Here is an 18,661-nt window from a genome sequence, read left to right as displayed (position 1 = left end):
CGATCCTGCCATGCTCTTCCTTTCCTGCTTGCTCAGAGTCTCAAGATCAGCCAGAGGTGAGAGATGAGGGCATTCTCACACATCCCCTAGACTTACAGGCAGCCCTGCACATGAAAGCAGCCTGTTAGAGTTCCAACAATGTGTTTAAGTTTTTCAAAGCCCTCCTGGATATCTTGTTCCCTAGCTTTTCCTTTTCAGTCTTTTGGACAACTTGTTTCATTTCCTGCAACTGTTATCACCTCGGGCAGCTGCTATTTAAAACACTTATCATGGATTGTTTTTGACAAACGCCCCAGGGAAAAGGCTTCTGTACTGAGCAAGCTCCGTGTGGAGGAGTGCAGGTTTCTAGGAAACTGTCGGACACATGAAATAATGGCAATCCTCTAGAAACAGGGCTCCGGGAGATCTATAGAGCTGTTCTTTCCCCTCCGGTAGCTCCTACACTGATGAATTTAATGACTACCAGGATTGCAGAGCTGTTGGTTTTCAAGACTGCCACAGAGCTGAGGGAGGGGAGATGGAAAGATAGCAGTGAAAAGGCCACACAGATCACTGTCCTGACCAAGATTCAGCCTTTTAAAAACAAACAAACCTCAGATTGTTGGCTAATTGCCAAAGTTTGAAAAACGTTGATTTTGACAATTTGTACAATCTCGTTGCTTTTATAAAGGAGCAGACATTTCAGGGTCCCTACTCTGCCCTTCTGGAAGTGGCTCCTCCTCCTTCCATAGCATTTTGTGTGTGGTTCTTTGTGTTCAAAATTACCTGTTTCTCAACATTGACACCTGGTACTTAAAATGATGCTTGTCTCCCATACTTGCTTCCAAGAATTTTCAGGGAAGATTTAAGACGTTTACAATTTTCTATGCTCCCAGGAGCAGGGTGTTTCTGTGGGGGTGAGGGTGGAGTAGGTTGAAACCCATATTTCTGACATCTTCAGTGTTTAATAATGTATTTTATAAAAAATACAATTACCTGAAAAAGAGTCATCTTGATGCATCGGCAGTTTAGTGCCAAGATGGAAAACGCTTTTGTCACAGGCACCTGCCTCACAGACACCAGGAGAGGTGCTATCGGACAGCCCTCTGCGTTGAAGGGAGAGGGCTGTCCCCTCCTCAGTTCTTATCAGCCTCTCAGGAAAGACTTTAAACAAGTGACACCAAGTGATTGTGTTGTAGCAAAGCGAGCAAATGAATCAAATAAGCAAGGTGAGCAAATCTATCAAAATACATCTGCCCGATAAGGTGCAGGCAGACTTGCTAACTAATTTTGGGAAGCGAGGGTGGTGGGGGTTCAAAGGGTTATGTATCCATCTGTCTATAGGTGTTTTTTCTTTTTAATTCCCCTGCCAAATATCTTGGTACAGATGAACTCTCAAGGTCTCCCCTTTTACTTTGTTGTGGCGTTCCCAGAATTTATGAGAAGCACCTGGCAGTGTTATCTTGAGGAGCCCCAAAACTGCTGGCTTCCCTGTTAGGCCGGTGAAATAAAACTCGCCCTCCCTTTTTTTTCCCTTTCCCAAAACAGCTGACTTCTTTGTTTAGCGAGACAGGGTTTTAACACTCCCTCTTCTTTCCTTCCTTCCCCCCTCCTGCCTTAGCAGTTCCAGGGTGGTTTTCGCTATCTATGTGTTTTCTCCCCCTTCCCTCTTTCCTTCTTTAGGTATTTAGCCATTTGTTCTCAAGTGTCCTTGGTTTCGGGAAGACAATGGGATGTTATTTACCAGCTGGCTGCGAGCTCCCCAAACTGTTTAGCCTTGTTGAATTTTCTTGCCTCAGTTTCCCTTTTCCACTTGCTTAGAAATTTCCCTAGCTTCTCACTATCCCCTAACACTCTGAGGGGGAATATTCTCTGCATAATAGAAACGCATGCCGTCCTGTGTGCTTACTCACTGCCTCAGGTTAATGCGGTTCTCCGTCATGAGCTAAATTCTTCCAAATCACCTATTTAAAGGCAATTTCTCTTTCTTTTCTTTTTTTTTTTTTTATATCTTTATTGCTTTCAGAGAGAGGAAAGGAGAGGGAGAGAGAGAGGTAGAAACATCAGTGATGAGAGAGTCATTGATCGAGCCCGCAACCCGGGCATGTGCCCTGACCGGGAATCGAACCCCAATCGCCTGGATCCCAGGTCGACGCTCAACCGCTGAGCCACACCCGGCTGGGCCGATTTCTCTTTCATTCTCTTCTGGATGGGATGCCAAAAACGCACAACACCCGATTACCCAGAACTCTCACAAGAGGGAATATGTTTTGCTTTTCTCTGTTGAAATTGAGATCTCTGTTTGGAATAGGAGGCGTAGGGTGCTCCCCGACATCTTGCTAGACGTGGCTTGGTGTCCTGGAGAAGCCCCGTCAAACATTTCTCTCTGCGCTTTCCATTGGGAGATTAATTAACGTGTACTCATAACCCCCCCCCCCATAGTAATTGATTAGCAGGGATGGGAACAATTTTCCTAGGAATTTTTCTAGGCCGGGGCACTTTGGGTTTTCCAAAGTCTCCAAGAGATACAGAAATGGACTTCCAGGTGAACAAAATATATTAGCTAATCTACGGCACGTTTTTCTCTGATGAGCGTTCACCATATCAAGTACTTCATACCATATGCCCTTCATAATACAAAGCACTTTTGGCTGAGTGATTAAAGGCCCTTGGTGCTTAGGAAATGATGGGGAAGTTCTGTAAAAAAAAAATGAACTTGGTTCAACAGAAGAATATTTAGAAAGTACAATGAAACGAAGGGGTTCAAAAAAAAAAAAACCCCAGCATAATAATTTAAACTCAAAGCAAAGATGTCCCCACACAGGGACATGTCGGTCTTCAAAGACTTGTTAGAGGAGGTGATTAAATCAGACCTCAAAGGAATTTGCGAGACGACATCAGCAGGGATGTTGGGGCGTCTGAACCAAGACTCTGCCGTAGACATTAATCAACCATGTGCTTGAGAATTCGGAGCAGGTAGGGCCCGGCTGGTCGGGCTCAGTTGGTTGAGCACCATCCCACGGGCACCAAGAAGTTGCAGGTTCGATTCTGGGTCAGGGCACATACCTGGGTTACAGGTTTGATCCCCGGTCGGGGAGTATACGGAAGGCAACCAACCGATGTTTCTCTCTCTAAGCATGTCCTCTGGTGAGTATTAAAAAAAAAGAGAGAGGAATCTATTTACCTATGTGGATTCCCAAAAAATATGTTTAAAAAAAAAAATGAACTAGGAGCAGGTAAAGGAGCCCAGGTTTGCGTCACTGATGTTTTGTTGAGAAGTCTAATAATATCCCCCCTAGCTCGCGTCAACTGACCTGTCAAGGAAATTACAGAGTCGTCGTGACCATAACAACGTGTGGGCAAAGGAGAGAGGAGCTACAAGGCTGGGAAACAGAGTCACTGTTCATCGTCAAATGGTGAAATTCGGCAAAACCCTAGAACAGATTCGTACGCATGAATATGCGGCGGTAACTGAACAGTAACCACTCAGCCTTTCCACGGCCTAAAACCCTCTGGCAAACCGGCCGCGGTGCTGCTCTCACAGCCTTCGAATGTCCAGAGGAAATGGCTCTCTCCGAACACAGTCAGTAATGTAATTTCCCGACGCTGTAAACGACCCTCACAGAATCTGTTAAAACGTTCAAATATTAACGCAACGGGACCGTCTGGATTGAGGCCCGACGAACGCTTGCCGTAAACTCTCACATCGTCCGGTGGCAGGTTCTTCGGGGACCCACAGAGTTGTCCGGTGACGAACAGTAAACGTCATGAAGGTCTTGGGCAGAAAGCTGCCTTTTTCCTCCCGGAACCATCGCACCCAATTCATAAACGTTACACGTTTTCCTTCTGAACCGTGTGTGTGCTTTAAAAGGTGATTGTGTTTTGACTTTGTCCGGTTAATGGAAAAAGCTTTGAAATCCATGAGATTCTCTCGCTTTCCGAAAGCTGTTTTGGCTTTGAGGTCCTCCCAGCACAGAAACGACGATTTTTTGGTTCCCTCTTCTTGATGAACCCAACTGCCCTCCGTGTGCCTCTGCGCGTAATGTTACGTAAAGTGCTTAAAGGGCGATTTATTATGTTTCCTGATAGAATCGCTAATTCTAAGAGTCCTTTTCGGTAGCCTCCGGGCGTAACGCCACGCCCCTAAAACCTCGAGCGTTTAAGTTCCTTGCTCCCAGGTGAAAAAAATAGAACATAAACTAAGAGTGACAATTTTCCTCATTTCTGTTGCAACGCGTTGCTCCTGCCTGCAGAAGGGGGTCGACCTTGTGGAGAAACAATGAAGGAGACTAGGATGGTTCCTTCTAGGGAAGGGGAACAGTATCAGAATTCCAGGGCCCGGTCCCCCCGTCCCACCAGCGAGATCTCAAATCGTACATCACGGGACAGAAGTCGGGGGGAACGGGCAGGGAGTGAGGTCACCTTGTTTGACAATGACAGATTTTCTATTAATTCTCACCCGAGGATATTTTTTTCCATTGCTTTTCAGAGCAAGTGGAAGGGGGAGAGAGAGAGAAACATCCACCGGTTGCCCCTGCAACCGAAGTGCGTGCCCTTGGCTGGAATCGAACCTGGGGCCCTTCAGTCCCCAGGCCGGTGCTCTAACCACTGAGCAAACCGACCAGGGCTTATTAGCAATATCGTCAGGGCGCCCTTCCCGCTCTCAGGATGCGGTAACCTCTGCTAGTTCACTCGCCGTTTCTTTCTCCCGTCTCTTCAGCCCGAAGGCCCTAAGTCCACCCAATTATGGAATTCCTGGCAGGGTCCCTTAGAGCCGTTTTTACTGTAAATAGAATTTTCTGTGTCTTCTATTTCATGCCAATGCCACCCCTATTAGAGGGAAACTTTTGGCTGTAATAGTTTTTTCTGAAAAGATGGGAAATGAAACCCAAGATCTAGGTTTCCACTAGAAAAAGGGGAGAACATGAAAGCCCGAGCAAGCAGAAGAAAGGAAGAAAACAGAGAAGCGTGTGAGCCTGTGAAGCGGAACAGAGCGAGACTGGGACGGATGATGCCGCCGGAGCCCATCAGCCGCACAGTCGGTTCTTCGTTACTGTGCGAAATGCATTTGCCCTCAAACCGGCTCCATGTTGCCACCTTCACCCAAGAAGAGAGTATTTTTCCTCCTTCCCATTTTGCGTCCCGCCCCTCACCAGCAATCCTACCCTCAGAAAGTGTCCGTTTCCCTCCCAGTGTGTACACGCAGGTACACGCACACCTGCGTGCCTGCGAATACGCCTCTACGTGCACGCTGTTCCGCGTACCGTGTCTTATTCGTTTTCTAAGGGGATGATCAGTGATACAAAATATCAGTGTCACGGAGGATACAGTGTAGCTATTCTAAGACCTCAGAGGAACAGCCAGCTCCTCCAGGAGCAGCAAAGAGGATACAGTGTAGCTATTCTAAGACCTCAGAGGAACAGCCAGCTCCTCCAGGAGCAGCAAAATGAAAACAGTTTTGCGGGATATCGATACAGATATAAGCGTGAGCACACGCATAGGTTCCACCCCAGCATTTCAGATACAGCGGGACCTTGGTTCCCAAACTTAATTAGTTCCGGGAGGCTGTTTGAAAACCTAAGCATTTTTTCCCATTAGAAATAATATAAATTGAATTGATCTTTTCCAGACCCGCGGTGATTTCCTGTTCTAACCTTTCTGATATACGGCACATGTCTAGTGTACTGTTTATAAATAAACGCTTTAAAAACAAAAAAAGACATGAAGTGTAAATGAAAATTTAATAAAAAGGACATGAACTGTACAGTAAAACATGAAAATTTAATAATGACAATAGGTAGCAACTAAAGCAAAAAAAAAACAAACAAGAAAACATTTATAGCACAGTTTCCTGAGATGTTAACAACGTGCGGTTTAGACGTAAACTGACTCAGACTCGTGTGCATTCTCTCCTTTGTCGCCTGAGAGACGCGTGGCTGTTCACACAGGTGTCAGCATGAAAGGGTGTCGGGTCAAGAGGCCAGTTGTTCCAGATGGGAGACATGTGAGAAACGAGCTTTGACTATATAAGAAATGGGTCTGTTTAGTGCCAGTTATCTTCCATCCCTTCTGGTAGCAGGTCCTTTAATAATAACCTGCTGTCTGCGCCCACTCTTTGTGCCCCCCCCCCCAAAAGCCTGGAATATTCTAAAAATGTTGTGAGTGTACATTGTGTTTTACACATCTGTGTGTAGACTAGGAGATAAAATTCAGAGACAAGCTTCACATAAGGTTAAGAGGAACTAAAAGTATCCCCCGTATTTAAAGGCCCCTCTGATGAAGTGCAGGATACATTGTTTCACAAGCCGTCCATTCATTTCCACATAAGTGTCCATCAAAGGCTGGGTGAGCTCCCTGCGTGTCTCATGGCTCCTTTTTAATTTCCTCTCTTGCAGATAAAGAATTCATCTACAGAGAACAGAGAGGAAGCGTGATCCTGCGCAATGTGGAGACCAATCTGTCTACAGTGTTAATAGAAGGCAAAAAAATCGTAAGTGCTCTCTTCATGGACCGGGATCATTTCCTCGGTCTCTCCTGAAAGTCAGTAAAGCAGAAAATGACTCTGCGTCTCGGCTCCCAGGATAGCCAAGCGGAAGCAATGAACTTGTCACACTGCGGGCTGAGCAACGATAGACAATGTGAAGTTGAAACCACACTAATTTAATAAGATAAAAGGCCAGTCTCTCCCGGTGTTCCAGAAATTTCTCTGCCGGTACTGAAAACAGGTGTTGCAGATCATATATAATTGAAAGATAAAGCCCCGGGGCTTCACGCATGGACAGGACAGTCGTGACCGTGCAGAGGAGATGGTTCGGGGGGACTTGCTCAATCTCGTCTTAAAAAGCAAACTAATCTCAGGGGGTGGGTGTGTTATCGGGGAAACTGGGGTATTTTTTCCCCTTCTGGGTGCCGGGGGTGGACTTCTTACGGTATCTCAAGAAAAAGAATTTTCTGAGCCTGCCACGGGAGCATGAGTGATCTTTATTTGCGTGGAATTATATGTCTCGAGTCTTGAGCCCTTGCGGTGGCCTCACCCACTCTGGCCAATGACTCGTTCCCAGGTGTAAGTGACAGGCAGGTACCTTCCCTAGGTCACCCCAACTTTACGGGGCATGCACCTGCCTCCCCGCCCTTGGGCCCTGGGGAGTGCAAAGCTTTAGCTTCCTGGTGAAGCTGCCCGAATGACATGCCTGTAAACTATTTGGCCTTCCCTTTGCTCCTTTCCTGTTATTAATAAATAGTTAATTACAATGGCATCAGGTAGGAGGTGGAAGAGAGTGTATGGGGAATAAATGGTGAGGAGGGGAAAACATAAAATAAAATAAATAAAGGGGGGGGAATTAATCTCTACCTGCTCAGGGAATATTCGTATAGGCCCTGATTGTATTTACTGAGATGACAGGAAGTCGTGTTTGTGCTTTCAAACAAGACTCAGTCCGCCCGGCCGGCATGGCTCGGCCGTTAGGGCGTCAGCTCGCGCACCAAAGAGTCCAGGGTTCGATTCCCAGTCCAGAGCACATACCTGGGTTGCAGGTTTGATCCCCAGCCCTGGTCGGGGGTCATGCAAGAGGCAACCAGTCGATGTGTGTGTGTGTCTCTCTCTCCCTCCCTCCCTTCCTCTCTCTCTGAAAAGCAATGGAAAAAAATATCCTCAGGTGAAGATTAAAAATATATAAATAAAATAGACAGTTTGCTGGTTCAGGGAAGTCCAGCAAGGCTGCCTCGTGGTGTAGCTCCCAAAACAATAGCTTCATGGAATTCAATCGTACTCTGCACAGTGAGACTCAGAAAGAGCGAATGTGCCTGTGTTTTTGCATTAAAAAAAAAAAAAAAAAAAATCATCTTTGGTCCAAGGACTCCCCTACGAAAATCTAACTCAAGCCACTTAGGAGCACCCCGGTTGCAGGAATGGGTTTCTGATAGGAATCGGGAGGAGGCAGCGATTGCACCGCGTGAGGGTAAGTGCGTTTTAATGCCCCGGCGTCGTCGATACTCCCCGCGAGGGTGTCAGCTCAGTGAAAGCGGGGTGCAGCTGCACTTAGCGATGAAATACGAGCCTGGGAACCGCCTTCTGTTCTCAGATCGATAGCCTGTGACACGCTGGAGGTTTTAACTGAAGTTGTTTTAGCCAAGTGAGGAGGCACGTTCAGAAACCACGTTAGGGCAAGAAAAAGGCAAGACCTCCTCCCGCCCGTTGGCGGGCTTGCTCCATGTAAGGCACGGAGCCTTAAAATGTCCTTTAGCCCTGGCTGGTGTTGCTCAGTGGTTAAACATCGACCCCTGAACCAAGAAGTTGCCAGTTTGATTCCCGGTCGGGGCACATGCCTGGGTTTGGGGTTCGATTCCCAGTAGGGGGCGTGCAGGAGGCAGCCGATCGATGTTTCTCTCTCATCATTGATGTTTTTCTCTCCCTCTCCCTTCCTCTCTCTCTAAAAATCAATATATATATATATATATATATTTTAAAGGAAATGCTGTGAATACATTTTATGCTCAGACTAGGTGTTTGGATATTTGGGCCATGCCGTCTGGTTCCTGAAAAAGCTCATGAAACTTCTCTACTGAGTAGAATACTGACTTCCCTCCCTGCCTCCCACTTTCTTTCTTTTATTCTATCTGTCTTTCTGTTCTTTCTTTCTTTATCTGTCTCTGTCTTTCTTTCCAGTAGAAGTGCATCTAAAACAGACCTCATACATCTTCCTGAGCTGAATTATGTTTCCTAGCAGCTGTAATTCTTATGGAAACTTGGCACCATCTCTCCGACTCTTCTAAGACATAATAGAGAAAAACGTCTCAGGAGGGCAGAGTGTTTACCGTTTGCTTGAGATTTAGGTATTTCAAGCCGGGACAGTCTCTGAAGATGATGTCATTCAAACCCTCTTTCCTCAGATGAGGAAACCAAGATGGTCCACAAACAAACTGGCTTGACCTCCACTTAATGGGCATCAACCTAACAGACCTGCTCAGAATAACCCAGTGGGGCGACCTGTGTGCGACGCTCCCACTTTATGTGTCTTTGTTGATAATGCCGGCAGTGGTAAGACAAGAAGTGGTAGGACTGATAGTCACTCGTTGTATCATTTAAATTGTTCCAGGTGTTTGGAAAGCAACTGGGCAAGTCATTCAAGATGAATAAGAATATTTATGCATTTTCACCCATTCCAGGGAATTTTTTATAAGTAAATAATCTAAAAAGTAAAATAAAAAGACACTGGATCTAGAGAAATAAGATAGATAAAAATAGATGAAATATGATGCCACCATTCAACTAATAGTTATGAAGGCTACATAGTAACATGAAAAATATAGTTACAATGTTAGGTTAAATGAGCACAGAAGATACAATGTTACATTTTAATCAGCAACTGTGAATTCCGTCTGTGTGCATTGAAAAGGCTACAGAGTGAACATTGAACTCTGAAAAGGGTTCATCTTGGTGGGTGGTGAAATTTCGAGCATTATTTCCCCATGTGGTAATTTCCATAATGGCCGATTCCATGCCATTTATTCAATCATTTTAATCACATTTTTAAAAAATCAGCCTCATGTTTCAAAGAAATTAGACTCCCTCCAGTGAGGCTTGGGTGAGAGCTGTAGATAGTTCATGGAAATACTTAGAAGGGAAAACTAGTCTTTTTTTTTTTTTTTTTTAAAGAAAGCCTCCTGTTGTTATTCTTATGTGAGTTTTGCTCTTTTTATGTCTGTACTTGTTTTCGTTACTAATCTACTCCTTTTAATTACTTATTTAAATGACTAAATTAACATTTAAATAAAGTCTTTTTGTTTCTCTCTTGTATGTCCCCCTTTGATTTTATTTAATCATTAGACTGCAGAACTTGAATTTTTATCACGATGTCTAAAAATTCATGAATTCTGCCTCCTCACAGAGAGAGACATAATTACACATATTACTAGACCCATTCCAGACTCAAGGGAGAAATGATGGGCCGATCGAGCTGCGAAGGAACTCCAGGATCTGGCTGAGATGAAAACTAGAGACTTCTTTTTCCCACTTCATCCTGTACATTTGATGTTCACTGTTAATTTCACTTCCATTCATTTCATTTCATTTCATTTCATTTCCATCAAGTGCTTCATGTCTCACGTGTGGAGGAGAGAGAAGCCCAGCTTCCCAGGCTCGTCTCCTGTCTGTTCTCAGAGCCAACATGCAATGGATTGCTCAGGACTCGGCTCCCACAGGGTCCTCTGGCCACATGGGCTCTGCCTCTGTTTCCCCTCCTGCACTAACACTCCCCAGAGCCAGACCTACAGCTCGGACCAGGCCTGTGACAGCAGCAGGCGGCGTGGCCGGCCGAGGCTGACTGTACATGGCACACATGGCACATGAGTGGCCGTGAAGGAGAAACCGCCTTGTTTTGGCCTGTAGTTGAGAAGGAAAACCCCTGAGCCACGATGCCCACTGGGCTGTTTCTTTGGCCCACAGAGCCAGTGTTTACAAACTCAAATCCAGATTTCTGGCTTCTCTTGAAAAACAATCTAAATAAAAACAGAAAAGTGTGGCAGCTCCAGGGCCTCATTCTCTCAGATAACATTTGGCTACTGGCACCGACAGCAGCTGGCTGGTCCGCATAGTGACCACACATGTGACTTTTAACGAGACCAGCCTCTGAGCTTCGAAGCCCCCGTGGTCTAGGGACAAAAGGATGGCATAAAAAGTCCACATCTTGCCCAGCCAGTGTGGCTCAGTTGGCTGAGCGTTGTCCTGTGCACCGAGAGGTCGCTGGTTCAATTCCCGGTCAGGGCAAGAAAAGTATATTTCCCTCACTTTTATCCTAATCTGAATTTTATAGGCTATTCTGCTTTTAATGTTTAATGTAGGTGAGTAGCAGGTGGCACGCCTGTATCTTTTAAACCCCTGAACGTTATCAGGTGGCAGCTTAACCTTTCAGGCCGCAGACCTGCAGGTCTCTGTGGGTTAAGGAGGCCTCGTGCCCTTCTCTGCCGCCTGGGTTCTGACGTTTGACATTGAATGAGTGTCTTCTCCGAGCAAGGCTCTGGGCTGGACCAGGGAGGCGGGTGGGTGTGAGAATGAATAACATACAATTGTCACTCTTGGGCCACTGTCAGCCTGGATCTAAAAGAAGTGACCATTTGAATGGAATATACTCTGCGGTGGAGGTGCCACATGCAATGAGAACAACAGGAGGGAGGAGAGGGAGCGTGGATGTTGAGGACAGATGAGGGTTTCCCAGTGCCTGGAGGGGACTGTCGTCTGGAGTCCAGCAGGACACGGCAGCCCAGGCCGTGGCAGAGCTGCATGGTGGGTGTTTCTCGAGCAGACTGAGGGAAGTCAGTTTGTCCCACCGGGCGTAGGCTGTCTGGAAGGGGTTGGAAGGTTGAGACTCGAAGGCCCAGGAAAGCCCTGGCTGGTGTGGCTTAGCGGCTGAGCATGGTCCTGTGCACCAAGAGGTAGCCGGTTCGATTTCCAATCTGGGCACATGCCCAGGTTTCTGGCTCAATCCCCAGGAGGCATCTGATGGATGTTTCTCTCTCCCTCTCCCTTCCTCTTCCTCTCTCTAAATTAATGAAAAACATTTCAAAGGCTCAGGAGAAAGAGCAAGTGGTCAAGAACCGTACTTGATGGTCTCATCTTGACTCAGGAGGGAATTGGAGGGGATAGAATTTGTGAGGACAGGTCTGTGTGCTTTAGAAAATAACTCCCAACCCCTATGCAAGGGGTTTGGGGAGGGAAAGATTATAGGAAGGAGCCCGGGAGCTGCTGTGGGACTACATGCCACAGGCTGTTTGAATCCATAGTACAAGCTTAAAACCATCAAATTTGGCACAGGAGTTAGCATAGAAAGCAGTGAAAGACTAGAGAATCCAGAAGTAGGTTTCACTATAAAGAACAGTTGATATATAAAAACACTGGGACTATTGATGACACAGAAGACAGTACTTGCATAAGTAACATTTTATCTACAGGGATATAATGTCTCATTTTACAAATATACATAATTAAGTTCCAGTTGGATTAAAGGTCTAGTTGTTTAAAAAAAAAAAAAATCTATCATTTGGTTTAGCACAAGAGAGAGAAATTTTTCAAACTAGAAAATCCAGAAGCTATATTTAAAAAAAAAAAAAAAAAAGATAGCCATATTTAACTTGCCATATAAAAGCTTTATATTTTAATGTTAAAAGGGGCAAAATTAATAGACAGACACTGGACAATATTTGCAATCCAGGTAACAAATAAAAGGCTAAATTACCGTCTACATGGAGCTCTTTTAAACTGATCAGAGAAAGAGAAATAATCTAATAGAAAATGGACACAAATTTTGCAGGAATTGCCCTCAGGCAAACCCAAAACCAAGACCTGCTAGGCTTGGGAAATTTATCTTTGATTCAGAAAGTCTTGGGGAGCCCTGGCCTGTGTGGTTCAGTGGTTAGAGCGTCAGCCTGCGCACCAAAGGGTCACAGCTTCCATTCCCGGTCAAGGGCAGGTAGCTGGGTTGCAGGCTTGATCCCCACTCCCAACATTGGGGTGCATGCAGGAGGCAACCAATTAATGTGTCTCTCACATCGATGTTTCTCTCTCTCTCTCCCTCCCTCCCTCCCTCCCTCCCTCCCTCCCTCCCTCCCTCCCTCCCTCCCTCCCTCCCTCCCTCCCTTCCACTCTTTCTAAGAATCAATTGAAAAAATATGCTCTGGTGAAGATTAACAAAAAACAGTCTTGGAGAAAATGTTTAGGAACGTGCTAGGTGGGCTTTGCATCCATTATTTGCACCTGGTGAAAATGTGGCCCTACGACCTGTAATTTCCACAGCCATTGGGAGCATGGAACCCGGATGATCAGAAATTCATGGAACTGGACATAAGAATGACAGTGACAGGCTTCTCAAGGAGCCTAATGAAATTCCCACTGTCTCAGATGGTATCATTAGCAGCTGACCCTCTGTCAAGGATGTGACCTGTAATGATTTCTAAGTGTAGAAAGTTGCACTCTTTGCTGGTTTCTGTTGGCATTACCTTTAGATTGATACCATTATTGACACTCTTGTAACAACGGAGGGTACATTTGCTCATTTATTCAGCAAACATTTATGGAGCTTCTATTATGTGCCAGTCACTGTTGGGCACTAGGAATACAGTCGTCACAAAACAAATTTAAATTCCCTTTTTGTCATTTGGTCGTGGCTGTGAGAGTATAAGATGACCATGGTTATCCTTCTAATATATACAACTATAAAACAGCACAAAATATAGGGGGAAACAGTTTTCATACATTGGAAAACAAGCGGTTTATACCTGTGATCCCTGAAAAAAAAAGGAAAATTAATTAAATGAGTCCAGCTATCACCTGAGCTTTCTGCTGGAAGGTTATGGCTGAACTTCAGCTACAAGGAGAGAAACTCAAATATTTCAGTCTTGCTGAGTTAAGGAGACATATCAGATTTCAAGGGGGTAAAATATGGCTGTAATTTATGAAACAATATACAAGAGGTGAAAGCTAACTAGAGAATACTTGAGAAATTGCATAGGGTTCCTTTGAGCCTTTGGTTAATTGTTTATATATATATATATATATATATATATATATATATATATATATATATATATGGAGTGAAACACCACAAGGCAGGACAAAATATAGCTCCAAGTAAAGAACAATTTTATGGGACCCCCTAAGAGGAAGAATTTTCAGGGCTCATGAATCACCCGGAATCCTTTCAGTTTCTCTGAGCCATAAGACATTAAGTGGAGACTCCAGAAGAGCCACCCCTTAGGAGTGAGGCTCAATTGGGTCTAAAATCCTGGCTATTGAAGAACAGCCTTTAAAATATCTCAAAAACAAACTTTGAAAGAATCTAATTAATCCACAAGTAATTAACTGCCTGTCATAAAAAGGCAAACATTCTTTGAAGGAACACACACAAAAAAACCCAAGATTCAACAAGAGAACATTCAAAGTATCTTGTGTTAGTTTAAAAAAAAAAAAAAAAAAAGTCACCATATGAAGAAGCAGAGAAATGTGACCCATAATGAGAATAAAATTCAGTCAATAGAAGCAAACCCACAAATAACTGAAATAATGGGATTAGCAAAAAAAAAAAAACCCAAACATTAAAACTGCTAACATCCATACTGTATGTTCCAAATGCTCAAGGACATAAAGGAAATCATGAGCACAATGAAAAAAGAAAGTGAAGATTGTAAAATATCCAAGTAAAATTTCTAGAGATGAAAAATAAAATATAAAATTTTCAAAAGTCAAAATTAACAGCAGGTTAGACAGCGCAGACGGGGGGAAAAACCTCTTATTAATAGCAATACAAACTATCCAAAATAAAACAGAGAGGAAAAAATACTTTAAAAAAATTGAACCAAGTCTCAATGACTTGGTGGACAACCTAAAGTGTACTAATATACTTGTTATTAACACCCCAGAAAGAGAAGATGGGAAAGAAGGCAAAACAAACATTTGAAGAATAATGAGTGGATTTTTTACCAAATTTTATACAAGCACTAAAACACCAACCGTAATAACAGAAAAGAAAAAAAAAACAAAGCATATTATAATCAAGTTGTGAAAGGGGAAAAAAAGCAGTGAAAAATACAACACTTTAATGGCAGCCAAAGGAAAGAGACATATTATCTTCAGAAAAGCAAACATGAGAATGACACCAAACTCTTCACCAGACACTGCAATCCAGAAAACAGTGGAGTGACATCTTTAAGATACTGGGAGAAAAATAAAACTGTCAATCTAGAATTCTATATGCATCAAAAATATCTTTTTTTTTTTTTGTTTAAATCCTCACCCAAGGATATGCTTAGAAAGGGGAAAGGAGAGGGAGAGAGAGAAACATCCATGTGAGAGAAAAACATTAATCAGTTGCCTCCCATACGTGCCCTGACTTGGAATCGAACCTGCAAACTTTTTGGTGTACAGAACGATGCTCCAACCACCTAAGCCACCCATCAGGGGCTCAAAAATCTCTTTTTTAAACATGAAGATAAAATAAAATTTTTTAAATCTTAGAGAATTCATTGGCCACAATACATCAGCAATCCCACCTTTAGATATCTATCCTATAATAAAGTAAAGATACACTGGCAAGGATCTTTATTGCAACATTGTGTACAGTAACGGCAGGTTGGAAATATATCACAGTCAATCCTCATTACTGGCAGCTTTTGCATTTGCTAATTTGCCTGTGTGCTAGCATTTATTTGCAACCTTGCATTGACACTCATGATGCTTTCAAGTTGTTCTCAGACAGGTGCAGAGTGGTAAAAAAAATGAGTTGTCCACTGCCTTCTGGCTTTAGCTCTCAGGCTGTAAACAAGTCTTCTTTGTGTGGTGTGCGTAGTGCTACGTTTATCACATTTTTGTGGGGAGTTTTTTGGTTGGTGATTATGCGGTTTTAAATGCCCCCGGGAATAATGCTTAGTGCTTTCTTGTGTTCTGAAGCGCGAGACAGCTGTGCTGTGCCTTACAGGGAAAACCCATGGGTTGGATGAGCTTCATTTAGGTACAAGTTATCGTGCTTTTCACCATGAGTTCATGTTAACGAATCGACCGTATATATTCAATAAGATGTCTTTACACAGAAATACGCTATCTTATGGGTAAACACACTACCTTATTTTATAGGTTATGTATTGATTGGTTGACAAAAATATTGCGACCAGAGGCTCGTAGGAACCTAGCCCTGAATTTCCCTTAGGAACACTACTCACTAATTCAGTATTTTTGGAGACTTTCTAGATCATAACTGCCAGAAATAACCAGCGATTGAGTCAACCTGTGAACCAGGAGATCGCGATTCAATTCCCCGTCAGGGCACACGCCCGGGTTTTGGGCTTGATCCCCAGGGGCACACGTGGAGGAAGCAGCTGATCCGTGAATGACTCTCTCTCATCATTGATGTTTCTATCTCTCTCTCCCTCTTCCTTCCTCTCTCTGACATTAATAAAAACATATTTAAAAAAAAAAAAAAACTATGGTGAGACGTGGAATGGATGTCACTATCGGCTGTGGTTACCCATCTGTCTGCTTGTGGCTGTGCGATCATTTATCGGGTAATGCACACCAGCTGACAGCCGAGGGCTCTTTCGAGCAGGTGCGGGCGTCCGTGTGGCAGTGTGAGCACCGCAGAAGAGGAGGGGTTAAGTTGAAGGGAAACAGCATATTTGGTTGATTAATTTATTTATGTAAAATTACCTGTGCAGTATGGAAACCATGAAGGAGAAAAACGATGGTCCTCTGTACACGGATTTGCAAGGCAGGGTCTCTGATGCTGAAGAGGCAGAATAGTGTGTGGAATGTATTTCTGTTTTCGGGACAGATCTGCTCTCCATAAGCTTCGAGAATGACCAAAGGAAAGTGTGTTTAAAGATAGAGGAGGTGAGCGGATAAAAAAGCTGCGGGACATTTGCACTGTGGAATACTATGCAGCCGTAAAAAAGAAGGATCTCGTACCCTTTGGGACGGCATGGAGGGACCTGGAGAGTGTTATGCTAAGGGAAATAAGTCCATCAGAGAAAGACAAACATCACAGGATCTCACTCATATGTGGAATCTGATGAACACAATAAATTGACCAACAAATAAGTCCCGAGGCATGGAACAGACTGACATATGGGGGGCGGGAGCGGAAGGAGAAGGGAAATACCAAAGAACGTATATGCTTATGTGCATAGCCCCTGGACACAGACAATAGTGTGCCGAGGCCTGAGGGAGTGGGGGTGGGGGCTGAGTGGAGGGGGGAGGAGTGGGGGGCATCTGTAGCACTGTGAACAATAAAAATATATATTTTTAAAAGATAGAGGTTGGGCCCGGCTGGGTGTGGCTTAGCAGTTGAGCATTGACCTATGAACCAGGAGGTCGGGGTTTGATTCCCAGTCAGGGCACATGCCCGGGTTGTGGGCTCCATCCCCAGTCGGGGGTGTGCAGGAGGCAGCCGATCAATGACTTTCTCACCATTGATGTTTCTATCTCTCTCTCTCCCTCTCCTTTCCTCTCTCTGAAATCAATAAAGATATATTAAAAAAAAAAAAAAAAGATGTTGGGAGTCTTGTGCAAAGAGGTTATTTGTTTTTATGTTTATTTCTATTGCTTTGTTTCAGTAGACACAGTATGCATTGTTCTGTTGAGATTTCTAAAAAATACAAATAAAGTGGGGAAAGCATCCGTTCACTGAATATTACGCCGGGAGCAAAAGGTTATAACCGTTTTTAACAGACGTCAGCCAGTTGGCTGCTAGCAGATTTTGAAAGTGGCACCAGCCGGCAGAGCATCCCTTTAAGATTCCGAGTTATGTTATAGGTGATACGCTAAAGCTCTTTGTTCTGTTTCCATTTAGGAATCGTTAAGAGCCATCAGATACGAGATATCTCCGGATAAAGAATATGCTCTTTTCTCATATAACGTGGAACCGGTGAGTACTACGCTTTTCTGTCTGTAAAAGAATTGTTTGTCTAGTCTGATACCTTACGAAGTATTTGTCCTTGAATCTCCATTCTCAGTGATCTTTGAATCCTGAAATAGTGGGTCCTGGGACAATCTCTTTTTATGCCACACTGCCACCTAGAGGAAAGGTATAAAAATTCCTTCGACAGAAAAAAAAATCACTCCTTTTGGGATCTATTTTATAGGATTCACTCGGAGAGATGGTGAGTTGTGTTTTTATAGAGATTTACTTTAACCTGTTGTGCAAAATTTTTTTTCATTTTCTCAAATACATCATCAATTTTATCCCAAGAACAAAAAGCAACTGGCAGTTTCTCCCTAAACTAAAACAGTCCAACTATCACTTTCATTATATATAATCCCTGTTTTGAGCGCTTTGTATATGAGCCTCCCACAAAATGTCACCATAACTTTTTCTAAAATCCCATCCTGGGCTTCAGTGGCAGCTTAAAACTGGCTCTTTTCTTTATTTTTTTTTTGTTTAACATGGTCATATTTTAAAAATTAATTTTGGCTCTTTAATTTTAAATGAGCCAGAAGGTGAGATATTTTTTTGTATCCATGAAACAGATGTTCAGCTTGTAAGAGATCAGCAAGTTTAGAAATATGCGTTCGTGAGACTTTGCTTCCTGGCAAATAAAATGCAGAATCCCACTGCCTTTATCTTCCTTCGGAGACCCTTCTAATTAGGGTTCCTGCAGCACCCGAGAGACAGACAGGCACCTGCCTGTGATTCAGGTCTGGACAGCCCCTGGGTGAGCCCGAGAGCGTCTTCCCTGGGCACAGGGTGGGTGAGCTTGTTGAGTTACGGTCCTTTGGGGAACCTGGGGATTGGCTGGCATGGAGATGTGAGTCCAATTCTAGGACCTTTAGAATTTCCTTTAGAAGCTGTTGGACACCTGGATTCTTTATTAGAGATTTCTATTTCATTCCTCTCCATGTAGGTAGGTCTTTTCTCTGTCTTTAGTTTTCCATTGTCTGGGTTGTTTTTAATGTTTGTTCTATAAAAGTTTTTATTTGCTCCAACCAAATTATTTGGGGCATCGGGTCACCTCTGTCTGTTTGACTGGGGGGGAGTTAGTGAAGTTGACAGACTAAAAGGCGACCTGTAGTCTTGGGATTCTGCAGGTCCTACCCCAGCCCCCGTGCTCACCTCTCTGAGCTTCAAGTACATGGACCCGGTGTGCATGGATGATAGAGAATTTCAGCTCCTTTCATCACCCTTGGAAACTACCCAAAAATGTG

The 18,661-nt window shown here is 43.9% G+C and overlaps 1 protein-coding gene across 5 annotated transcripts in view; it reads left to right on the top strand.

The window, feature by feature from the left end:
* DPP6 (dipeptidyl peptidase like 6) overlaps positions 1-18,661 on the top strand; it is a gene marked incomplete at its 5' end in the record, with an annotated part of 373,544 nt that overhangs the window by 273,410 nt on the left and 81,473 nt on the right. For all 5 annotated transcript variants that reach the window (XM_081148107.1, XM_081148109.1, XM_081148111.1 and 2 more), the window contains 2 exons: positions 6,375-6,469; positions 17,310-17,384. In XM_081148107.1, coding sequence (XP_081004233.1) covers positions 6,375-6,469; positions 17,310-17,384 — 170 coding nt within the window. The remainder of the gene's footprint in view (positions 1-6,374; positions 6,470-17,309; positions 17,385-18,661) is intronic.

This window comes from Miniopterus schreibersii, assembly GCF_964146895.1.
Source record: "Miniopterus schreibersii genome assembly, chromosome: 9".
Taxonomy (NCBI): Eukaryota; Metazoa; Chordata; class Mammalia; order Chiroptera; family Miniopteridae; genus Miniopterus; species Miniopterus schreibersii.
Note: the sequence above shows the minus strand (reverse complement) of the source record. Positions and strands in the feature narration are given on the sequence as shown.